The sequence below is a fragment of the Venturia canescens genome, chromosome 3, assembly GCF_019457755.1.
Source record: "Venturia canescens isolate UGA chromosome 3, ASM1945775v1, whole genome shotgun sequence".
NCBI classification, from domain to species: domain Eukaryota; kingdom Metazoa; phylum Arthropoda; class Insecta; order Hymenoptera; family Ichneumonidae; genus Venturia; species Venturia canescens.
Genome location: NC_057423.1, coordinates 12264363 through 12287826, shown reverse-complemented (window position 1 = coordinate 12287826; position 23464 = coordinate 12264363). Strand labels below are relative to the sequence as shown.

Sequence of the window (23464 nt, the reverse complement as noted above, 5' to 3'; positions counted from 1 at the left end):
ATTTATCACGTAATACAGTCTCACTTACGTCCTTTTTATTATCACACTGTTGTATATCTATGTAGAGTCGAGTAGGAAACGAAGAACGACATCGAAAGCTCTATCCTGTTCCTTCTCTCTGGCCCCTTCCATAAAGCTACCTCGGAGGTTCGTTCGTCGCGTCGCTCTTCTCGTCTTTCCTCCAACGAGCGATTCTCCTGGTGGATTTGCGCGACCGCACCAAGCTACGAGAAATATCGACGTGCGATATCAAACGGAGAAACTGACGTAGCAACTGATGTAGATATCCGCGTACATCTCTAGCCATACACATGCAACGATCATTTGCAAACAAAAGGGCGCGATCCTCTCGTACTCACGTTTCAAATTGTTTTGGACTGTTCTCTTTTGGAATGCGAATCCCTCGGAGTTATATATTCCAGAAAATCGGCAGACTCGAAAACCTAAGCAGTGGAAACCAACTGGGAATATATGACAACTAAACACTCTCAGTTTCTCTCTCGCTCTTGTTCTTTCTCTATCCCTTCATCCTCTCAAAGCCAGTTGCAGTCGGTTTTGAGAGATTCTGCAGTAGCTGCTATTCCCTCGGGCTGAATAGCATTAGTGGATTCAAGCCGTGTTGATCAGGCATTCGGCTAACACGATTATTACGAAATAACCGGTTAGCGTGAAATCAGCGTAACGCTCTAGACTATTGTTCAGCGTTTCATACTTGTTCCTAAGTACAGTTTGTCCGTTCCTGTTACGCTAGATTTTCAATTTGGAGAGGAACTCGCAAATTTAACATATACAATTAATGTGGGCGAGCGGATAATAAATCCGAAGTTCATTTGCCAAAATTTAGCATGCCTAGCCTTGGACTTTAATAAGAAACATTTATCAGAGCAAATACTGAAGTGTTCATGCCGCCATCCTAAATCTTGAGAGCTGCTCCGATCATTTTACCGATAATTCAATTTGGGCGAGCAAAGATTAAAATGTCGAGTTTCTGCACGGCGATTAAACTAAGATCCATAGTAATAGCAATGTACAAATGTACATATTAGAAAAGATAAATACGGGTACAGATTTAGTGGAAATCATGGAGGATGTATGGAGACTTGCGGATGAAATTGGCGGGCAAACAGGAGAGAGTAGAATTGGGCTATCGGTGTTGATCAAACACGAAGGTATCAAGTCGTCCAATTCAGCGCACGCAGAAACTCCACGCTGTACAGAGTCAGAGAAAGAGAGAAAGAGGGCGCAAGGGGGAGGCAGGTGGAGGAACGAAGAGAAAGAGAAACGAGAACATACGAATGGGCTTTGGAGTTTACGAGAAATATATGAGAGGAGAATTATAGGAATATCTCGCTCTCTTTCTCCGAGAGGAGGTTGATGGAAAGCGAGGAATCGCAACGATCATATGTCAAAATGAAAGTGATCAATGAACCGGGAGGAAGCTTCGTAACTATATATACGTGTATATAAAATATACATAAATAAAAGCGCGATTACGAGAGTTACCGACTCCCATTTTCCGGTATACGATTAACCGGGACAAGGATTTATCGCACGTTCGTCAAACATCCCAAACAGATATTACATCAATGACGGAGAAGCTTGTGTCACGAATACAGCGAGAGAGACCAATGATGATACTCATACACTTTACGAACACGTGTTCAGTCCCTGGCAAAGTCCAACCCCTCCGACCGATTTATATATAATCAGTACGACATGGGAAATCCAGGCCGAACAAGAGATTGTGCCTTGCTAACTATACGAGTGGAGATGTTCTCTGATTCTCTGCCCTAAATGTTCCCCATTATCCTATATACCTGATATACGATATTTCGTAGTACGATTAGTGTCCAGAAAGCGATTCAGCGATTATCCATTCGTCCGGCCGTAATGCCTTTAGAAAATCTTTGCTCCCATTGACAAATTACAACTAATTTTAATCCTGCTGGACAATCATTGCTGAATTACCAGTTTTTAAAATGGGCGACTAGGGAACTTTTAATTAGTTTTATGATTTACCCAAGTATATTGAAGAGAAAAAAAACACTCGAATCAGTGGCCTGTTAAAGCTGTTTATTTTCGAAACCCAATAATTTAAAAGTGACCTCGTTTTCACCCTTGGATTTAGATCGTTTTTCCAATCGATCTCCTCACCCAATTCAACAAGTTCAGAGCCCAGAGTATAAAAGAGAATTTTAACTTTGCATTGTATCACTCATGAGCCGTGATTCAACAAATTTGAATGTACAACGAACTCATATCTAATTCATTTGTTTTCGTACAGGATGGATATGAAAAGAATTTATATTTAACCCTTAGTGTGCATCTGGGGTCAGGTTGACCCCAATATTTTTTTCTCACATAGCCACTTCATACTCCAAAATAAATACACTTTTTGGAACGGTTTCAAAGTGGACTATTTTTCCCTTAAAGCATGGACTCTCGTCTGTAAAACTCTGTAAGGATTTTTTTCAAAACGCAAAATTTAATTTTTTACGAGAGATTTAACCGAAAAAGTGCTTTTTACGGGCGCATTATCAATTTTGAGCACGTTTTTGAACAATGAAAAAAGATTTTTTTGGAAATCCGACTTTGCTGCCTTAAAGTTGGATCAATTCACTGCAAAAAGTGACTAAACCTTTTATTCCGAAAAGCGCATAGTTACCGAGATATTCGATGTCAAAAATAACCTGGGGTCAAAGTGACCTCATGAGCACGAAATGTCTCGCTGTGAAGGTGTGCACACTAAGGGTTAAAATATATGTAGTATTGTATGAAAAGTATATTCTGTGTATATAAAAAATATATTTTTTTAAACATTCATACACACAATTGCATAGATCATGTATTTATTGTATCGATGGTTTTTCCGATTTCAGTATCACGCATTGCGTTTTTATTAGCGATATATATTTTTTTAATTAAATATACATTTTTGATAAACATAAAATACATTTTTTCAATTTGGAATGAATATTTTTTACAAAAATGACCATGATAATCGAAATATATATTTTTTTGTATTGTAATTACATTTTCATTGCACTGAGCATATATTTATAATGTACCAAATATCTATGATTAATGCATGGAAAAATATATGTTTTTGATGTTTACATGTTAATTCAAGTTCACACGTTAACCTCGTAACGTTATCTATAAATTTTAGTAACTATCATATCGATTAACCAAAAATGTATATTTAATATAAAAAAAAATATATTTTTTATATATGTGGAATATACTTTTCATGCAATACTGCATATATTTTAAATATAAATTCGTTTCATGGAGGGAGTTTAAAATGAGCGTAAATTAGCAGCGCGATGGGCAAAGTGAAATATATTTGTCAGTTAATGATGAGTCAGGAAGCCGTGAATGGATGATTATCGTTTGCAAAGGGAATATTGAATGTATTTGATGGGGGTGATTTCAGGTAGGTTGGCTCCGAGCCTCGGACCAAACCATACTATCGATGCACACACGTACCGTGACACACAATGCACGTATCGCGGTGACTTTCGAGTCCGGTGGTAGTCCCGGCGGTTCAAACGGGGTAGGAACAACCGGTAATGCAGGGAGAGGGATCACGTCCAATCAGCACGGAAGTGTTACCGGAAGTAGTCACGTACCTGAGGATGCCGTAAATGGCACATGGCAATTGCACATCCGTCAGCTCAAGGAATCCGACAGGGGTTGTTACATGTGTCAAATTAACACGAGTCCGATGATCTCTGCGCTTGGGTGTCTCGACATCCTTGGTAAGAAGCTCATTATTCCCAATGGCCCTTAACTTTTACGATTATATTTACCGTTTTTCCCGGATCACGCGATTTGGAACAATGGCGTATCGAACAAATTGAATCGATGAGTGAACCTAATTGACAAAACGTAGAAGCTTCACGAATAAAATAATTACTTGGATTATTCTATTCTCCCTGCTGCTTATTTTTTGAGTGACCTGGTTGACACACCGAAGCTTCGAATGGGAATTTTAAGAACTTTGTGCTCGCTGTATTCTTTCTCGTTCTCGTGGCAATTTATTTCCCAAAATGTTCTCATTTTAAAATAAAATGCTACACGGGAGATTATCGAGCTGGCTGAACATGTGAATAAACAGAGATTTCTTGATAATATTCAACCCAATTTGTTGGGTGAAACTAATATTTGGTGATCAATAACGCGCAAACTTTCGTTGTTCGAACGTGCCAGTGCCACCGGACATAGTTTACGGGGGAGAAACGAGCACCGATGTGGCAGTTGCGGAGGGTGACAACGCGACCCTTACTTGTCAAGCAACCGGAAGACCAACCCCCAAAGTTTCATGGAGACGAGAACACGGATCTATTCTCATCAGGAATTCGACGTCATCCACAAGTTCGTACTGTTCACTACTTTACTCACTGTTCATTGTGTATTTCGTGTCTGTCCAATCGCACGTACAGTATGTATGTGGCCGCAGGAAGTATATGTATATTACGATAAATAAACAACGTATTTGATTGGTGTATGGCACGACGCGAATAGTTCGAGTGTCGATGAACCTCAGAGTTGTACCGTAGCAACGATTTGGCTCCAACTGACTGTAAATTCTGTGCAATCTCCTTCAAACTATTTAATAATAAATCTGTACACGTCGGTTAACTCCTCTCAAAATTTTCGATGTGAATCCATTGAGTAATTTCGAATGAAAAAAACTACTTGATGCTTCACTCCAAGGGATCGTTTCGATAAAAAATTTCTTCACTTTAACATTGCCTTGTTGGATGGTGCTTTTGTTTCTTTTTAACGAAACATCCAATTTCGGGGAATAGAGCAGTATCGTTGAGAGGAGTTAAAGAAATGAAACAAACAAAGTTTCATGGCAAAAATATTTCGATGGTATTCGGGCAAAATGTTTTGTGCACTTTTACGTTATTTTATCGAGTTTCATTTATCATATTGGTTGCAAATTTTGATGCAGAAATTTCTCACCTTCCAATAATCAATGCATCAGTGTACGCTACCAATTATTTTTTATGTGCTATTGAACGAGAAAATTATGGTCTGAAGTAATAATTGGAATTAGAACACTCGATATAAAGATGCTGGCAAGTGGGGACCTTTGTCGAAACTTCAAATTCGCCATCTATAAATTCCGCATATATTATCAAATAAGAGTTCATTAATTCGTGCCTCTTTAATATTTGCTCTTCGGTAGAAAATAATTAACCCGAACCAGCACCACCGTTTCGCGATTGCCTCGGTGTTGGCGCTTTGTAGTTTGATAATGCGGGTAAACCGGTTTACGAAGGAGGAGGAGGAGGAGGGGGGGGAGAGGTTACGAGAGCTTTGAAAAGCATTTATTTTTAATTGGCCGCAGGCTACCGGATGTACGCTTCAAGGTGGGTTAATCAGACGCTCGAGGTTGCTGCATAAGCATCACCAAGTTAGAAAAGTCAAGACGTTTAAAAATATATGTATAGAGACAGTAGCGATAGCATAACGGGGAGCACACGAGTTAATTTAGAACTTTTCAAATGGAGTTTCAACGCGATATCGTGAGCACCGCACGGGCGGCGTTCTCAAAAGCCCTTTTGAACGGGAGAGCAAGGAGAAGAGTTAGTGAGGGAAGAGAGAAAGAGGAAGAGATTCGTCGCTCCGAGTTAGCTCTTGCTCAACGAGTCTCAAAGGACCACGAGCTAGATAGGCAAATGTTTGGACACGTTCGGCTGCTTGTAACGTATCGTCCTCCTTTATAAACGCACCTATAGAGATATAGGAGCGATGTGTATGGGAGAAAACGTATGTTGCACGAGTACTGTGCGAGAGATCCAAAGAGCGCGAATAAGTGGGACCCCTTGGAGGCTCGAAGGCTCGAAAGCTCGGAGGCGAAGCTTCGTTTACGTTTTCTCTTTAACGGATATACGTATATAAGTTCCATACGCGCCCATTAAGGAGCTAAAACGCTTTTGAAAGCTCTCCCGGCATTAATTACACGGATAAGTGACGAGAACTTGCACAGTTAAAAGGTAAACGGGAACGTTACAAGTAACAGCGAATTGGCAATAAACACCATATGTATATGCGCCAGCGATGGGAAATTTGTTCGATACGTAGCGTAAAATGGGTACGCTCGTAAAATAAAACTGGTAGTTGTAGCGTTGTTTTGTTGTTTACCATTCGATCGTGCAGGCGCCTTGTTTTTTTCCCCCATCATTTGTGTTCTTTTCAATCGAAGAGGAAATAAAGTTAACGTTCGTTACTGTAAAACTACGGAACCGTGTCATATTTTTCCTTCAATAAATGCCCATCGAACAAAAATCCCTTTCGTAATGTTTTGTTTTTTTTCCCGAAAAAAATAGCAATTTCACGGGACCAAAGAAACCGAGTTCATTCATAAATTTGCCAGACGAATTGTACCGTCCAATTTGTCGGTCTTGCTGCAGGATATTTCTCCTTTTTTTTCTCTCGTCTGTCTAGCAATTCCTCGCAATAAAACGATAATTTAGTCGCGACCACAAGTACCTGCGGCTCGCATTGCCAAGAGGGTCTGGGATCAAGCGATGCGGAAATTTTTCGAATTCAAGCCGTCACGGCGTTTACCGGACGTGTGCGACTTTTTTTGCACATCGTACCTCTATGTTGTTTTTTTTTCATTTATTTATTTTTATTTCCCGCTTAATATTTACTGTATCAGTATACACAATGAATATACTCGTAGATAGCAAGTAACAAAAAGGGGCGAAAAAAAAGCAAACAAAGAGGAATTTCGTTGTGTTGCATTCCCTCGGTATACAAACCGTTGCCGCAAATCCTCTCGCTTTCACCTTGGCCAATTGCAATCTCTCTCTCTCTCTCTCTCTCTTCTGCTGCCGTGCCCCCCCCCCCCGCCCCCCTCGTCGCTGCTGCTCTCGATGCTTCTCCAGCTTCTCTCTGGTCTGCTCAACGACGTCGGTCTGATTCGTCGGCTGACTAAACTCGAAATACCTCTATTGCAGCTCGCAGTGAAGCCCAGAGGGGCGGAATAAAAAGGGGTTTTGAGGGGGTTGGGGGCGAGGGTAACTCTATGTGTGGCTGTGTGTATAGCAAAAAGACTATACGAGCAGACTGAGCTAACGTAGCTCGAGCTGACTCATCACGCATGCATAGCACGTTCGCGGTGCGGAGTTTCTCTCGGATTTCTCACATCCAGGGGAAACTCGTAAGAGTGAGAGGGAGAGCGTGGCCAGGTTGGAGGGGTGTTTTTAGGGAATAGAGAAACGAGGGGGAGGACTACGTTGACGTCGTTCGAAGATCGACGAGTTCACCAAAATGTCGATGAAAGAGGTTTCGGGGAGGAAGAAAAGAGAAAAAAAAGGAAAATTCAGGAGTGAAAAAGGACAAGCGCAATCACCAAATTAAAAGCATTTTCTCGTTGCGGTGTGGTATATCGGAAGAGGTTTTTTTTCTCCCTTTTTCCCCAAGAGGACAAAAAAAACTGATTTCTCGAACCTTTGAGAGCTTATGAAAGTTGCTCCTACTTCTATTGGCTCGAACGGATAAGAAAACTTTTCCTTATTACCCGAATATATAATAACGTGATGTATATAGCGATCGTGGCGCTCTTCAGTTATTAGCGCATACACGAAATTTGTTTTTCTTCGTTTTTCTCTCTTCATCGTTCACTCGACCACGTTCCTACCCTCGCTTTCTTTTTTTATTTGTATTTTTCGACCCAGGAGCAACGTTTTTCGCGCTTGAAAATTAGTTTCGAAGAAGCTTCGTGTATTTTTCTCTTTAACCTGAACGAGGAAAAAAACGAGATAGCAGCGAAGCGGGCATGTTTTGTCAGGGATAAATTTGAATATCATCGATTGACAACGGAAAGCCCCTTCGGAACTCAATATTTTCATTGCGCCTTCGCTCAGAATCATAATGTTGAATCGCAATTGGATTTCTCGAAATGGAGCAACTTAATACATCGCTCGTTTCAATTGAAATTCATTCATATACTCTGATTTGCAAACTCAGTCCTGCATGATGAAGCAACATTTGCCATGTTTCATATTAAATCATGCTCTCTCGGGTGTGAAATATTAAAACAGGAGGTCGGAAAAAGTGAGTGAGTTTGTACGAATGTACAAGTACAACGAATGGTGAGAATATACAGAGTACACGCTCCTCATAGACTTCAAGTACTTCCGGTTTGCGTAGCCACGATTACAGGGACTATTTCGCCCCCTTTTCTCTTTCCTTCTCTTCGCCCTCTCCCGCACTCACTCCTATCCTCTTTCTCTCTTTAGCGTTGGCAAAACTTTGCAATTCCTCTTCTGGACCACACTGCTGCCGGAGAAGGAGCGTGAGAGAGCGAGGGAATGGAGGGTGTATTTCCGGAAAGAGAGAGAAAGAGCTTTCCTGGCTGCAGACGTGAGTTGAACCCTCCCGGCAGTGTGTATTCAGGATCAGACCTCGGGGTTTTCGTTTCTCGCCACAACCTCGTCGTCGATGTCCGAGCACAAACCCTCCAACCGCAAGTTTTAGCATCCTCGGTTCCTGACTCTCTTTCCCCAATCTCTGGATAACGACTACTGCGCTCTCCGATCATCTCCGCAAAACCTCCAACCGCGTAATGCAATATTAGTTATCATAACCATCATTTACTCCACATCGTACGTCTTTCTTTAGCATAAAACTTGTACGCCAGCTAATCGATGCTCGATTTATCCGTTCGTGAGATTTTGCGGTTGATAATTCAGAGCCGAGGTGAATCCGAGAAACTTTCATTCACACAGAGGTAAATTGAGAACGCTCTTCATTCATTTTGACAATGATTAATATGAATTCGATCTACTGAAATGGTCGCATACATCTTTAACGAGACCGGTTGTTAAATGAATTATGAATTTATTGAAGCCCATCGTAGCGGAGATTCGTAATTTTTTAAAAAGCCACACGTAATTACGTCGATTAAAAGATTTGGTATAAGATTTTCTTTTTTGTTGGAATTTTTATATTTGAAATTCGTAACGTGCTCACTGAAATCCAAGTTTTATGGGATGTAAATGCAATTTGGAGAATTCCACCAAAAATAGTAAAATCACCGAAGGGAAGAGCACATTAAAGGGATTTCCCAAGAGCAGGGATAATAAAAATTTGTTCTCCTCCCAATCCCATACACAGTGTCTTTTCTACCTGTGAAAAAGTTCCACAAGACAGAGAGGCATTCGAGCAATACTTTGGAAAAAGTTGGAGAGACCTTTTTTCCTCTTTTTATTTGTTAGCCCTCTTACGATTGTGGGTGAGGGAGAATCGGTTTCGCTCGTTGTTTTACGTTTGAAAGAGTGAAAAAAGAGCAAACAACGCGGTAAGGAAGAAAAAACCTCTGAAGTTGTTTCATATACATCTTGGTGTATAAATATACACATAGCTATACGTGTATTTGGGCATCCAGAAGCAGACATCGAGAGACAGCAACGCGGTTGAGTTGTGTATAACGAGAGACCAGACGTTACGAAGTAACCTTCCTCTTTGAGAAGTTTCAAGCCTGGTGAACCTCCTTACGGAACTTTCTCGCGACTACATCAACGCTCTGCTAGAAGAGAGACGCTACTCCCATCACTTTCCCTTCTAAATTGCTGGAGTTACGCCTTTTTCTCTACCAACGATCAATGTATAGATATTCTTCGCTCGTATAAAAGCTTTTCTCCCTTTTTTTCCCTCATCAACTCTTTCACTCACTCTCTCAAGTAGTACACACGATCAGTGAGAGAAAGAAAAGAAAAAAGAAAGAACGCTTGAGAGAAAAAGAGAAAGGAGCTGCTCACGAGAGTTGGCAAAACTTTCTACAGCCGGAGGGTTTTGCCACCCTCGATGTCCGAGTACCAAGCCCTCAGAGCCTGTTTCTTCCGCAGCCCCTTCCAATCCTCCGCTCTTCTGCTGTCTTCATTTTTTTTCTTTTTTCTCTCGCTTTCTTTTCATTATGTATAGATATACACACGTATTCGCATCTTCATGAAAACAGTGTTTTCCGCAGTAGCCAACCTCATCTTACACTCAACCTCGACACACACACCCTCACTCTATTTTTCTCTCCTTTTTTCTCTACATTTCCCTCTTCTTTCTTTCTCTCTTCTTTTTTACATTTCCCTTACTTATTTTTCTTCCCACAACGCTCTTTATTCTTCCCTCTCCTAGGAACATCGATTCTTTTCACACGCGACGAGTATCCTCGTATGTGGCTAAATACAAAAGTGGTGAACACGTGTATCATTCTTACGTATGAGGCATGGGATGCAGGATTCAATGCACTTCAATACTGTCATGATTTCATTGCCATATTCGGTGACTGTATTTTTATATGGGAAGGTAGATGTTCATACTTTTTTCCAATTTTTGACGTCACCGGTACTTTAATTTCTTCAAAATTTCCAAGCCTCACCATTTTGTATTGAAAAGGAGTCAGAAACAGACGAAGATATCGATGAATAATTTTTTGTACTTTTTGAACGTGATCGGTCTAGAATTCTAGTTGATGAAAATTTTCAACTGGAAGAAACAGTTTGTGATAAGTGTATTTCACGAACAATCGAGTAGCGTATCCGATGTAGTCCAAAGCGTTTTATCTTGATTGAAGTATATGGATTATGCAGAGGATCACGAGATCTTCTGAGGAATAGAATTCTTCTACTTTCAACTGAGAAAAATCGATTTATTAAAAGGATTGCGGACTTTGCTGGTAAGCCTGGCCGGAGTTTGAGAGAAAGGAGTTTACTTTAATCCGCACTTTTAAAGGGACTATTATGATAGACAAGAATAACGATGTCGTTGTTTTTTCAATGAAATTAATGAAGCCTCCTGTGAAACATAAATTATGAAAGAGTTTGATATTTTCAAACAGACTTCAAAAGGAGGTTGATCCTTCTAACTTTCCATTTTTCTTCGAATTTTATCAGATCGAAAAAAAATGGAACACTCATCCAATAGAAAATGAAGAAATATTTCCACTCATAAATTTGGTAACAATGCTATCAAATAATTTAATTTTTCTACATTTTTCATTATAAAGTACAAATGTATTATGAGGATTGAAATTAGCTACGGAAGATCCTTAACGAAGAGCATCTGAGCTACATGCATACTAGGGTGGCGTAAAAAAATCGACTATTTTTTTTTCAGCGTCTCCTATGAAAATATGTTAATTTATCATGTTTCAAGAGCCCCCTCCAAAAATCAAGTCAACAAAAAAATTTTTAAAGGTCACTCAAGATTTTTAAAAATTTCAAAAATAGTCGAAATTTGAATTTTTTTATTTAAAAAATTTTTTTGCTCGATACACCGAAATATTGTCCAGAAAAAACCAATGAGTTTCTGAAATTTTTAACTCAAAATATTCATTTTAAAAGGTCGCTCATAATTAATTTCATCTTTTATATGCTTTGCTTTCGATGCTTCGAGAGACCTTTAAATATTTATATTAATTATTCATTTTAATTTTCACTTTCGATAAGTAAGATAATGGTTAGAAATACACACTGAGATGGAGGAAAAATCTGACGTAACAAGGTATGATTTTACAATAGGTCGATATTTTTATTTAAACAATTCAAACAATTACGAGAACTAGTTAGCAGAGAAAATGTAATTATGAATAGAGCATGCCTGTTTAATCAAAACATTTATTGACTCTCATAATGAGTGAATTTGGTAAAATATTGAGTGATGTTTTGAACAATTTGTTTTAATAATTATGAAGTAGATTTTACCAACAGAAATACTTCGAGTTGTTGTATGCGAACAAGTACTTTATAATTGAATGAAAGCAAAAATAACGCAGGCTCAAATACGGTTTGCTACGCCGGTAAAAAAATTTCCGTGTTTCTAGTCTATTACATACATTGATATATACGATTTTTCCTCCGTTTCGTAGTGCATTTTCATCGAGTATCTTACTATATAATTGGAACTCAAAATTTAAATAGATAATCAATATGAATATTTAATGGTCCCTCGAAACAATAAAATTTAAGTATATAAAAATTAAAATGAATTTTAAGTGACCTTTTAAAATGAATATTTTGAGTTGAAAATTTCAGAAACTCATTGGTTTTGTCGGTACAAAATTTCGCTGTATCGAGCAAAAAAATTTTTTAAATAAAAAAATTCAAATTTCGACTATTTTTGGAATTTTTAAAAATCTTGAGCGACCTTTAAAAATTTTTTTGTTGACTTGATTTTTGGAGGGGGCTCTTGAAACATGATAAATTAACATATTTTCATAGGAGACGCTGGAAAAAAAATAGTCGATTTCTTTGCGCCACCCTAATGCATACAATGCGTTAACGAATATAGAACCACGCGAAAAGTTAAGTGTAAGTTAAAAATGTATGATTGCAAGAAGAATGAAGAGAAAAAATGTCCACAGGGGAGAAACCGAGTTTCGAACTCGTTACAGGATGCATGAGGATAGCTTCGAATCCACAAACGTCCTAGTTTCACCATTTTTTTATCCTCTTTGCCCTTTATTTAGGATATGTAAGATTGGCTCGCATCGAGGAGAGTGTAAAGGGGTTTATCCGCAGATTTATTGAAAGGAACGAGTCAAAAGACGAAACGGTAAATTTACAGAAGTGTAACTTTGAAAGTGGAAGCGAGCGAGAAAGAGAGAGAGAGAGAGAAAGCGAGGAGGAAAATTCGATTCCGACATTCACTTTTGCCCGGTGGTGACTTGGACCCTTTTCCACTTTATTCAATGCAAATTTTCTTGTACCAAGAATATCTCTCTATTATAGAGATATACAGACACACATATCTCTATATATAAATACATTTAAATCTAAAATATACGAAAGAACGTGTAAACTCTGTATCGAGATAAAGAATTCGCCATTCCCAACCAAGGGACTCGCCGTGTTCTCTCGACGTTTTTTTCCTTCGACATCCTCGCGTTCTATTCACCTTTCTACTCTACCATCACGTCGCAGTGTTTTTCCAATCGAGAAACCGTTGCACAAGCCAACTTTCCAGTTTTCCTTTACCCTTTTTATCTTTTTTTCTTCACATTTTCCCTCGTTCTCGAGTGGCCTGGCATTCGTGACTCACTATGTATCGTATATATCCTGGTTAAACTCTATATACATGCTCAACTATAGTTTTCCTCTTTTTCTACTCTCTGGTTCTTCTCTCGTCTCGCAAAATTAATGGAGAAAAGACCCAGCCCACCGAGTCGCGTGGACGTGTTGTACGTGCTGCATGTACATCATATACGTATATATTTGTATATATATATATATATATTTAATGTCGACTATGTACTTAGTTATCTAACGCGCAGTTACGTACGACAGGATCTCTGGCTACTGTTTTGTGGTACATTCTGCGGTTCCTTGGTTTCGTTAGCTTGTCTGCCGGACCTTCAACCCTTGCCATCATTGCATACGCGAGTGTATCTTTGTATGTTTGTAGCGAAATAACGGATTGTCAAGGATTCGGAAGATCTATGAATAATAGAAGGACAAAACTCACCGAGAAATTTTTTAAATATTTATAGAGAAAGTATACCGATGCATATTGATTTTTCCAGAATAATTTTACTGGGAATGAAAATAACGAAGGAAGTAGAAGGAGTTTATCGTCACTTTACTACTCCCAGGTCGAGAAATGACGTGGCAACGTTAACATTTTCTATGGAACTTAATGCTCTAGTGATTATAATGTCGCGAAGAGTGAAGGATTCAGTTTGGTGAGGAATAACTTCGGGCATCCAAAATGAATTTTAGCAAAACGAAATTTCATCTCTGAGAGGAGGATTAATATTATACGAGTTTTCTCGGCTGTCAATGCATAAAACAAATTGTTCTGGTTGCACTTTTACGTTGATCTGTAAATGATTTTGCCTTCACCGCTTTCCCCTCTATTGATCCCATATGTTGATGGTGGACTGAAATGTAAAACTTCAACGATCATTTTTTTGCTGATGGGGTTTTCTCTGAAATCGCTTCGGAACAAAAATCCAAACTTTGTTAGCTATAACTTCGTTCAGCATCTAACGTGTAGTGGTAAATGTAAGCGTGACAATTGCGGAAAATAGATTCTACCACGTCTCAGGGCTTATTATTTACGAAAGATCGGCTAAGCCACTTTTAGCTTCGCGCTAGCTTCGCGGTCTTGAGATAAACGGTGGAAAGAAAATAGACGGAGAGGGAAAAGCAAGCGAAGAATTCATGAAAATTTTCGATGGTTTGAATTATTTCGGAATATTCGTATTGGATCAACGTTTGGGCAATCGAGTTTCCAGATTTCCTACAGTAAAAGGATTTCCTACATTTCTTCTAAATATACGACGAGTTCTCGGAGATATTTTTGGTGATTCCTTCGTATGGCAGGCGACACTTAATGTTAATAAATTCATTGGTTTTCAATTTGTAAACATGGAAAGGCAGAATGGCCCAGCACCGAGTCTTTGGAGCTCGGATTGGGAGGCTGTGAATGACAGATGATTTTTTAATTTTGCACATTTTACATTCGATGTTATTTTTTTTTATCGTTTTTTCATTTGTCTAATCGAGAACGCCCCTTTTTTCACAGGTGGGAACAGTTTTGGTGAATACCAAAACTACACCGGTTCGCTGTTGCACTTTTATCGTGTCGACAGACGACAAATGGGAGTTTACATGTGCATCGCTAGCAACGACGTCCCACCGGCCGTTAGCAAAAGGGTCACGCTGGCTGTGAATTGTGAGCAAACGTTAGAGAAACCATAATTTTTCAAACGATTTCGATTCGGGTTGTATACACATATGGGTCATTCTATACCAAATCGACCAATCCGTGACTCCGACAATTTTTGATTTTGTTGAAAATTTTCTATTAACATATTTTGTACCTACTGAAAGAAGTCGTTCCTAATTTTTTTAAATTTTTTCCTCCAATCATCATTCATCACTCACTAATGTGATGAATGAATTAAAAATAAAAAAAGATTACTTTTTCTCTGTTAAAATTTCATTTAACCTTTCTGGATTTTTGTCCGGAAACTTTGCCCCGGTAGTGTACGTAGTGATTTAAATGTGTTCAAACCGATTAATATATACAATTAGAATAATTTTGAAACAAATCACTCTACTTGCATTGTCCATTCAAGGAGGAAACATGCTTTTTTGCTTGACACGTAGTAAAAAATAGAAAAAAAAGTAACAAGTCATGAATATCACAAGATAAAAATTTTCCTGCATGTGTAAAAAGATCTATTAAAACGTGGTGAATTTCAAAAAAAAAATCAAAATGGTCCAAGTTCGAAAAAAAAAAATATTTTTGGTTAAAAACTAAAAAAAAAGTATAAAAATTCAACGACTTCTTTCAGTAGGTACAAAATAATAGAAAATTTTCAGCAAAATCAAAAATGGTTGGGGTCACCGATTGGTCGGTTTGATATGGAATGACCCATATGTATTTGTTGAAAATCAAAAAGGTGGTTTTTACCACCTTTTTGATTTTAATGTATGATTTTAATTTATTTGATTTTAATGTATGATTTGATTAATGTATGATTTTAAGGCTCTCTCGTCGATTTCGCTATTCCAACAAAAAAAAAGGGTATAGAATTACGTTCTTGGTCCATTAGTGAAGATTTTTCGATGCCACTGTTTCAATTGAATAAAAAGCCCAATTTTCAGTATTGTTCGAATCGTAAAAATCAAGTCAATCCAAAAAAGACTCATTGCCCGAAAGATTTAACTCTGAAACTCGAAGCTTTGCATGGATTAACTTGAGAGGCACGAGCTGAAGTATTTCAAGGGAATTGAGTGTCTGATATTTCAAAATAGCTTCATTCAAACAGTGTTTGAAAGAAGTTTTAAAATTGGGTCCGGATCGTGAAGCCGTAAGCTATAAGTCTGTTGGATATAAATACGTTTTTACGTGTATATATGGGATGAAAGGTCGAACTGGTTCAATAGAGGGCTGAAGAATTTTTGGCAAAGGTACGATCTCGTGTAGAAAAGGGTCACAGAGTGGCAGAATGGCTTGGAACGAACGTATATTAAGTTGGAATGGACGTATATAGAACGATCTATTCGAAAATGGGGGGTTTTATCACTGTATATCAAGGGTAGTAATAGTAGTAGTGCTTTGCCGAAGAAGTGGATATCGAGTTGTTCTGACACCCTCGTTTCTTTTCCTTATACGATCGCCCTCGTCGTCCTCGTCGACGACGCTTCTCGGCTGGATATTCTACACACATTCGCGTACGTTCACCGATACACGTACGAATACGCACACGTTCATAAAACCTACACACAGTTCCGCCCGCCGTAAAAGCTTCGAACCAGCTGCTCGGGACCCCATTGGGCACAAACGTCACGCTCAGGTGTTCCGTCGAGGCGTACCCAAAGACAATAAACTACTGGATGAGAAACGGCAAGGACATGCTTCTTGATGGGTGAGTCAATGATAATTACACCTTTTTTATTTCACACCCTCTGTACCGTTTTTAAACTCTAATACAAACGACACCAACGCGTCGTACGACCCAACTTTATTTTCATCGCCAATCCAGCCCGACCATTATCGTCATTTGGAATTAATTTGATGAACTTTGCTCCAATGCTACACATTCGACCCAAGTCACGTTGTCTCTTTTATTTTCCTTACGAAATATTTTGTTCACCATTATTCTCGAGGACCAATAATCGCGTTGTTCAATCATGCTAGAAGCCTCGCCTTAATCGCATTCGAAAGTTGAATCTCTGTCGGTAGATCTTTGATAGAACAGTTCGATAGTGCCAATCGATTCGTTATAGACAGAAGTCTTAAAGCACATTAACTTTTGGGGAAAACAGTCAATATGAAATTTCGAATTATTGGAATATGTTCTCTCATGTTCCGTTGGGTGAGTTGAAAAAAGGCTTCGAAGAATTACTACTGGCAACTTGGAATATTTTCCGAGATATCGAATTTTTAATATCATTTTTTGGCACCATCGAAAATATCTTTAAAGTATCGTTTTCTTACGTGTTCTGCCCACGCGACTATCTGCAAGTATCTAACGAATTCACACACATCCCAAGATCTATCGGACCGATTCAACTATTTCCACGTTGCCGTTTATTGGAAAAAAACTGTTCAAAATGTTTGTGATATTTTGAAAATCTTTGTCACATAGACATCAGTGAATCGCACTTGGGGAAAAAATATTTGTCGAAACTTTTCGGAATCGTTGCATAAAATGTAAAATTTTCTTCTGGCTGTAAAAACACACGTGAAACTGTATGAAATTCTTTATTTCCAAACCTCGAATCCGGGAGATCAATCGTCTAGGGATTTCGCGCGTAATTTGTTAGAATAAATTGTTAAAAGTGGAAAGAATTCTGTTGAAAAAAGTTTCGGTGAGACTATCGTTTGAATTCAACTCGATAAATGTTTTGAGAATAATAATTATTCATCGCATCGATCAATCTGTTCTTGGAAAAAATACTTTTATTTGAACACACTTTTCAGCCCAAAATATTCAGTGAGTGAAGTCGTCTCGGGTTATCAGACAGTCATGTCATTACTTATAAAACACTTGTCGAAAGAGGATTTCGCTGGCTACAAATGTGTCGCTACAAATAGTCTGGGAAAAGCTGATGGAGTTGTAAGACTTTATGGTAAGTTTTTGCTTATGAGTAAGTGAATAATTAATGGCGAAGACTGGAAAAAAAATTGAAAAACAAAGGAAAATGGGAATTACACCAAGAAGATGCACTTTGAATAAAATAATATGCAAATGAATTACTCAATATTTGTGTGGGTTAAACTGGAAAAAAAACGTGTGAAAATCATTTTCGCAGAGCTTGACCTGGACAATTCAGCACGAATATCCCGTGGGAAGGATCACGTGTCGATGATTGGCGGTGAGACTCGTTTTCTCTGTCTCCTTTCTTTTTTTTTTATCCCTGAATTATATAGAAGCACGTGCCTGACGATTTTCCCTCACTACTTCAATTCCCTACCTCCCTCGACCTGTAATTCCTCATGCCGCGCTCAGGTGTCCCCGAAAACTTTTTTTTTCGCAACTCGTGGACATGACACCAAAACTACCCTCGTTTATCTCTGCCATAATACTTGTATGAAAATATACGCGTACGTGGGAGTCGGAGCGATTTTTGGAGGATGAAAATTTACGGGGAATCCCGTTAATACGTAATACGGTGAGAAACGCTTGAAAAAATCGCCAAACCGTTTGTCTCAATAATGTTTTTCGTGACAATTAGAATTTTTAGTATTCAGCACTCAGCAGTTTTAATGCTTCGCGGCTTAATCGATCAAAAGTTGGTCCCCGTTCTCTCGTTCCAAGAGGACGAAAAAAGCCTGAAGCGTTCAAGAGCGAAAAATGGTGTTGAATCTTTGATAACTCTCGTTGAAAGAAAGAAAATTCAACTTTCGGTTAAATCCTAAAATCCTATTATCGACGTCAAAGCGACTTTTCCAATATTTTACAAATCCTTAGCACACGGCTTATGCAAAAACCTTTCATATAAAATCATAAAAATTTACGGAAAATCCGGCTCTCGGGCGAGTCCAAGTGGTAAAGGAAAAAAAAAAATATTTCGTTTCACTAGAAAAGCCTTTCGAGTGCATTTAGAAATACGTATAGCGCAAGCGAGAAAATAGAAAATTGAAAACCAAGGGATTAAGTGCGTGGAATTCGAAAAGAGTTGAAATTTCAAGGGAATATTTGAATGAAAATATTTTTGAGTGTGCACCGAGTGGCTGCACACGCATATGACGTGTGCAAACATCAGGTATGAGTAACAAAATTGATTTTTTTTGCCGGACGGGATGCAGGATTGGCGGAAGCAGCAAGAGGGAAAGCCGGATCGAGCATTCGAGTGTTTGAAAATTCATCACGAGTCGGTATAACGTATGCTCTTGGAGCGATTCTCGTGCTGCTACGAACGTTATGTCCACGGTGAACGTGTGCCTAAACATATACGTACAAACGCGTGCGTATATTCATAAAGAGACTTCCTTGAGGGAAAAGCTACACAAGAGACAGACACACATATCTATAAATATATGAAAAAATCTTAGACGCCGAATGTCATCGTTAGCTGAAGATAAACAAAGCAAAAAAAAAAAAATATAACAAAAATCAATAATTTTGTGCCAAAAATGAATAACGATTCAATAGGCTGTGTCGTGGCTAGAATCGCGATGAAAATGAAAAGACGGAAGTCAGCACCCTACTCCGGTCTCCGCGGCTCTTCCTTAGTACTGAAAATCTATCATCTTGTCATCCGCACCGCATCGTCGTCACATCGATATATCACATCCGCATTCGATTCTCCCTTTTTCTTTCCTCGTGAATGAAAATCGACGAAGAAAATGAACGAATAAAAAATTGATGAATTGAGAGGAAGAAAAATAAAAATAAAGATAAACCCCCGCCTCGTAGACATATCCGACAAATTTTTTCATATCATACGTGCGCTGTATTAATCATTATTACAATAATAATACTCAACGCGTGAGGAGCCGAGAGAAAGCGGACGAGCTTTTGAAGGAGGTCAAAAACTGGCGAAAGAAACTTCCCGATAGACGCGTCGCGGAAGAAAGCTTTCTCAAAAAGACTCTCCTGTTTGCACTTCTGGCCATTACTCCAGACACAACGACGACGTGTGCGTGTGTGTATGTTTACCGAAGATAAATGTGCAGCGAAGTGTAAAAAGGACTTTCCTATTTTAAAGAAAAAAAAAACAAACAAACAAAAAACTATTTCCAAGTTATAAAAATATTAATAAGATCAATAAATGTCATGTCGTCCTCGTACCGCGCGTGAGTATGGTTCTAAGTGCGTGTGTTTTTGTGTTTGTGTGATTGAACCCTTTCGATATGTTCGTCGATCGATATTTTTTATTGTTCCGTCAATACAAATTGTTTGACTCTCATCGACTTTGAATATTTCGGTTTAGCCTTAAAATTATTGAAAATTCTAAAGAAAACGTGAGTTTCATTCGTTCTGAATAATTCTTGTCAAGTAAAAAGTACAAAAAGCTTTCGATATGCATCGTGGGAGAAATGAATTTATTCGAAATTAGAGTACAAACATTCTTCCACTGATTTTGTTATTGTTCATGCCGATTCAGTATTGCCATTTCTGAAATTAGTTTCATTATGAAATTTATTTTTATACTACAGCAAAATCTACTTCATTACTTTGACCTCAATGAAAATATTTCTATGTAATTCGTGTACCAACAAAAATTCGAAAAAAAAACTCATTATTTTTGCTCAACTAGGGAGAAAAACAAAATGCATAAATGTGTGGGTTTGCGACTGGCCAAGCGAGTGAGAACGAAGAGAAGCTTTTGTTAGTCTCATTCTCGAAAAAAGCGATAAACCATGTACAGAACGTCAATTGCGTTGGGATAAGATCACAAATTTTATACGATAAAAGACAATGCGAAGTTTGTGAAATTGCATCTCTGACGAGAAAACATAAAACGCCGTACGAAGAGGGTGAACGAAAAAGAAAAAATTAAATAGATTAAAATATACGCGCTGTGAAGTGTGAGCTCGTAATGTTCGTGTGACTTTTGAAACTTCGCGTCGCGAATGAGAGCACGCTCCAAAGAAAAAAAAACCGAGTGACAGAAAGGAAGAGATATACGTTCTTAAAAAATAACAAGCCTAAAAAAAGAATCGCAAGTCTCCTAACGCCCTTTTCATAATTATAAAATCAACAAAAAAAGGAATAAAAACAAGAATGAATCGTCGTTTCTATGATTACTAAAAATGCTCAGTTTTCAAGGGTACACACCTACTGTAACGATAATAATAATAATATTAATAATAATTAATAATAATAATTATAACGTCGATGAGAATGACGAAGAAGAAAAAAAAATTCGTATAGAGCTTTACGGACTGGTAAAATTAGTGTGAACCATTTTTCACTTTTCTTTTTTTTTTTACTTTCAGCCTTAGAATTGTACTCGTCGTTAGGATGGAGAAACGATTAAAAATTGCACCGGCTCCGCCTTTTTCCTGCCTGACGCTTTTTCCAGGTCCAAAAATATAAAAAAACTGACTTTTGTTTGCGTTACAACAAAATTGTGATTGCTTCGGTCGATCGATAGTCTGTGGCTTAGACAGAAGCGTAGACGCGAAGTTCATGGATTTAATAGTACCAAGGAAATGATTTTTTTTTTTTTAGAAATTTCTATCGCTCGACCTGTTTAGTCGTGGAACTGAAAACATTATTTCTTCGTAAAAAAAGATGTTGTACGGTGTGTTGTTTACTTATTAAACTGTGATACATTTTTTTTTTTCGTCGTACGTTCGGCCGATAGTAGTGTTGGATCTTAAATAGAATTCTTACTGATTATTTTACCCTAAAGTTCTATCGAACTGAGGATTGTTTTCGTAAAAATATTTTCAAAGGTTCGAAGGAAAAGAATGTTGCCACAACCGATAATAACATCAAAATCGGTCGAATTTTTTTATTTCTCGTTAAATGTTCCTTTGGCAAGAATTACAAGCTTTTATTACCTAAAAAGAGTTATTCAAATAAACAAAAGTTTTAAAAAGTATTATTTTATCTCGTTTATCACTAGTTTGACTAGTACGTACTGCTGAAATTCGGATGTGTATGTAAATATAACATATTTATGTATATGTGCAGTGATTAAGGCGATGTATCAAACGTATCGACCGCTTCGAAATATCGAAATTCTTCGATGAGAAAAAAAATGTTGCTCGTCGAGCAGGATCCATTTAGTTGGTCGAAATAACAGTGAAATGAGCTGTGTTTTTTTAGCGTGGAAAATGATTTAGTCTTTTCAACAAAAGAACAGCTGAATTCACTACATTTTCGTGCAAATAATTGAATTTTGTTCAACGAACAGAATTGTACCGTTTTTTTTCAAAGAGACAAAGTTCTGTAGGAATATGGAGAAAAATTCCATATATCCGACCGTGTACAGCCCTGGAGGAACGAAATTTCGAAATTTCGAACTGTCGCTCTTGCACCCACAGTGGCTTGGTCGATATGACGCATTGCCTTTGAAAAATGAAAATCACGAGCGAAAAAAGTGATGGAACGAAACATCCTTTTTTTTGTACCTAGAAGTACGCTGCATTGAAAACTTTACGCATGACTGGATTTCGTGCGACGAGAGAAAGGTCAATGACAAAAAGAGCGTTATCATTGTATCATATCTACGTGTCGCCGAACGCAGAAGCGTTTAAGCTTCGCGTGATTTTTGTGATGAAGAGAACGAAAAATTTATCAAGAGGTTATTTCAAGATGGTGTAAACGAATGGCGAGTGCAAAAGAGAGAGAGAAAAAGAGAGAAAGAAATGTGAAAGAGAGAGAGAGAGAGAAAGAGCTATTCGCGCGTTTTATTTTGTATAAATTTATAATTTTTTTTTCTTTTTCGTGCTTAATCGTGCATTCAGATACGCTCGACTGACTCAAATCTATACGAAAAAAAATGCTCGGCCTTTCCTAATGATGCTTTTGGGAGTTGTCGAATTAAACTAAAGTGGTGACTCTTTACCGGTGCAAATGTAAAAGAACGAGGACGTCTAGACGTCGATAATTGATGTTTGAAAATAAATTAAACACTCGTACGTCTATATATATGGATGCTTATGCATGCCTATGCATATAGATTATGCATACGTGCATTGTTTCGAATAACTCATTTTTTATTTCCCTAAACCTTAAAAAAATTCCATTAATTCCACACCTTTGGAAAAACTTTAATTTTTTCTCCATTTTCATCATCTACAATTCATAAAAATAAGAAAAATTCATTACAACATATGCTCTCATTGCTGTTTTTTTTTATCATTCAATATTCATATTATTTTTGATGTTTTTTCTCTGAGGAAGAAATTCGGTTTTATTTAGCCACAAATTCATCTGTGCCGGTGCGGAAATAAAAAAACAATTGTGAAGCGGCTGTAGAACGTTCTTCTCTGATCGATCGAACATCATCCATAAAGTTTTTATAGGCACAATAAAGGAGTGATCACGACTCGAGATTTCGAAAAGTTTCGACACGGATAAACTTTTACACCATTGGAAAAAAAAGAATAAAGTGGAATTTCTTTCTTCTTCTGACTTCAAGGATTGAACGAGTTTGACAAGGAACCGTATTCGCACCAATGAAGAGGTCGCTCCACAGACGTGCACAGTGTCTTGCTGCCGAGTATTGGAAGGAAATTTCCAACCGGCTGAGGGACAAGATATGCAGCTTAACTCAATGCGAGGCAGGAAACTGTATCGTGCATGAAATTGGCTACCTTCAGAGTGGAATTGTAAAGTTTCCCATCCTTCTTGGTGACAACCCCGTGACTTTGCGACCTGCTTGCATCGTAGCTGTGTGTACGCACGCGGGTGCGGAGCTCACTCGCGTTAATCGAAACCTCTGTCTGAAGACCTTTTCTGTTTTTCGATAAACCGCAGACATGAAAATAGTTGTTTGTCTATAAACTAAGCCGGAATATGTCACGGGCG

At 38.1% G+C, this 23464-nt stretch overlaps 1 protein-coding gene across 1 annotated transcript in view; it reads left to right on the top strand.

The window, feature by feature from the left end:
- Positions 1-22582, top strand: part of LOC122407770 (lachesin-like) — a 57224-nt gene extending 34642 nt beyond the window's left edge. The window contains exons 3-9 of the mRNA XM_043414185.1: positions 3437-3761; positions 4213-4377; positions 14545-14694; positions 16258-16396; positions 17455-17603; positions 17787-17849; positions 18784-22582. Coding sequence (XP_043270120.1) covers positions 3437-3761; positions 4213-4377; positions 14545-14694; positions 16258-16396; positions 17455-17603; positions 17787-17849; positions 18784-18911 — 1119 coding nt within the window. The 3' untranslated portion in view covers positions 18912-22582. The remainder of the gene's footprint in view (positions 1-3436; positions 3762-4212; positions 4378-14544; positions 14695-16257; positions 16397-17454; positions 17604-17786; positions 17850-18783) is intronic.
- The last annotated feature ends 882 nt before the right edge of the window (positions 22583-23464 follow it).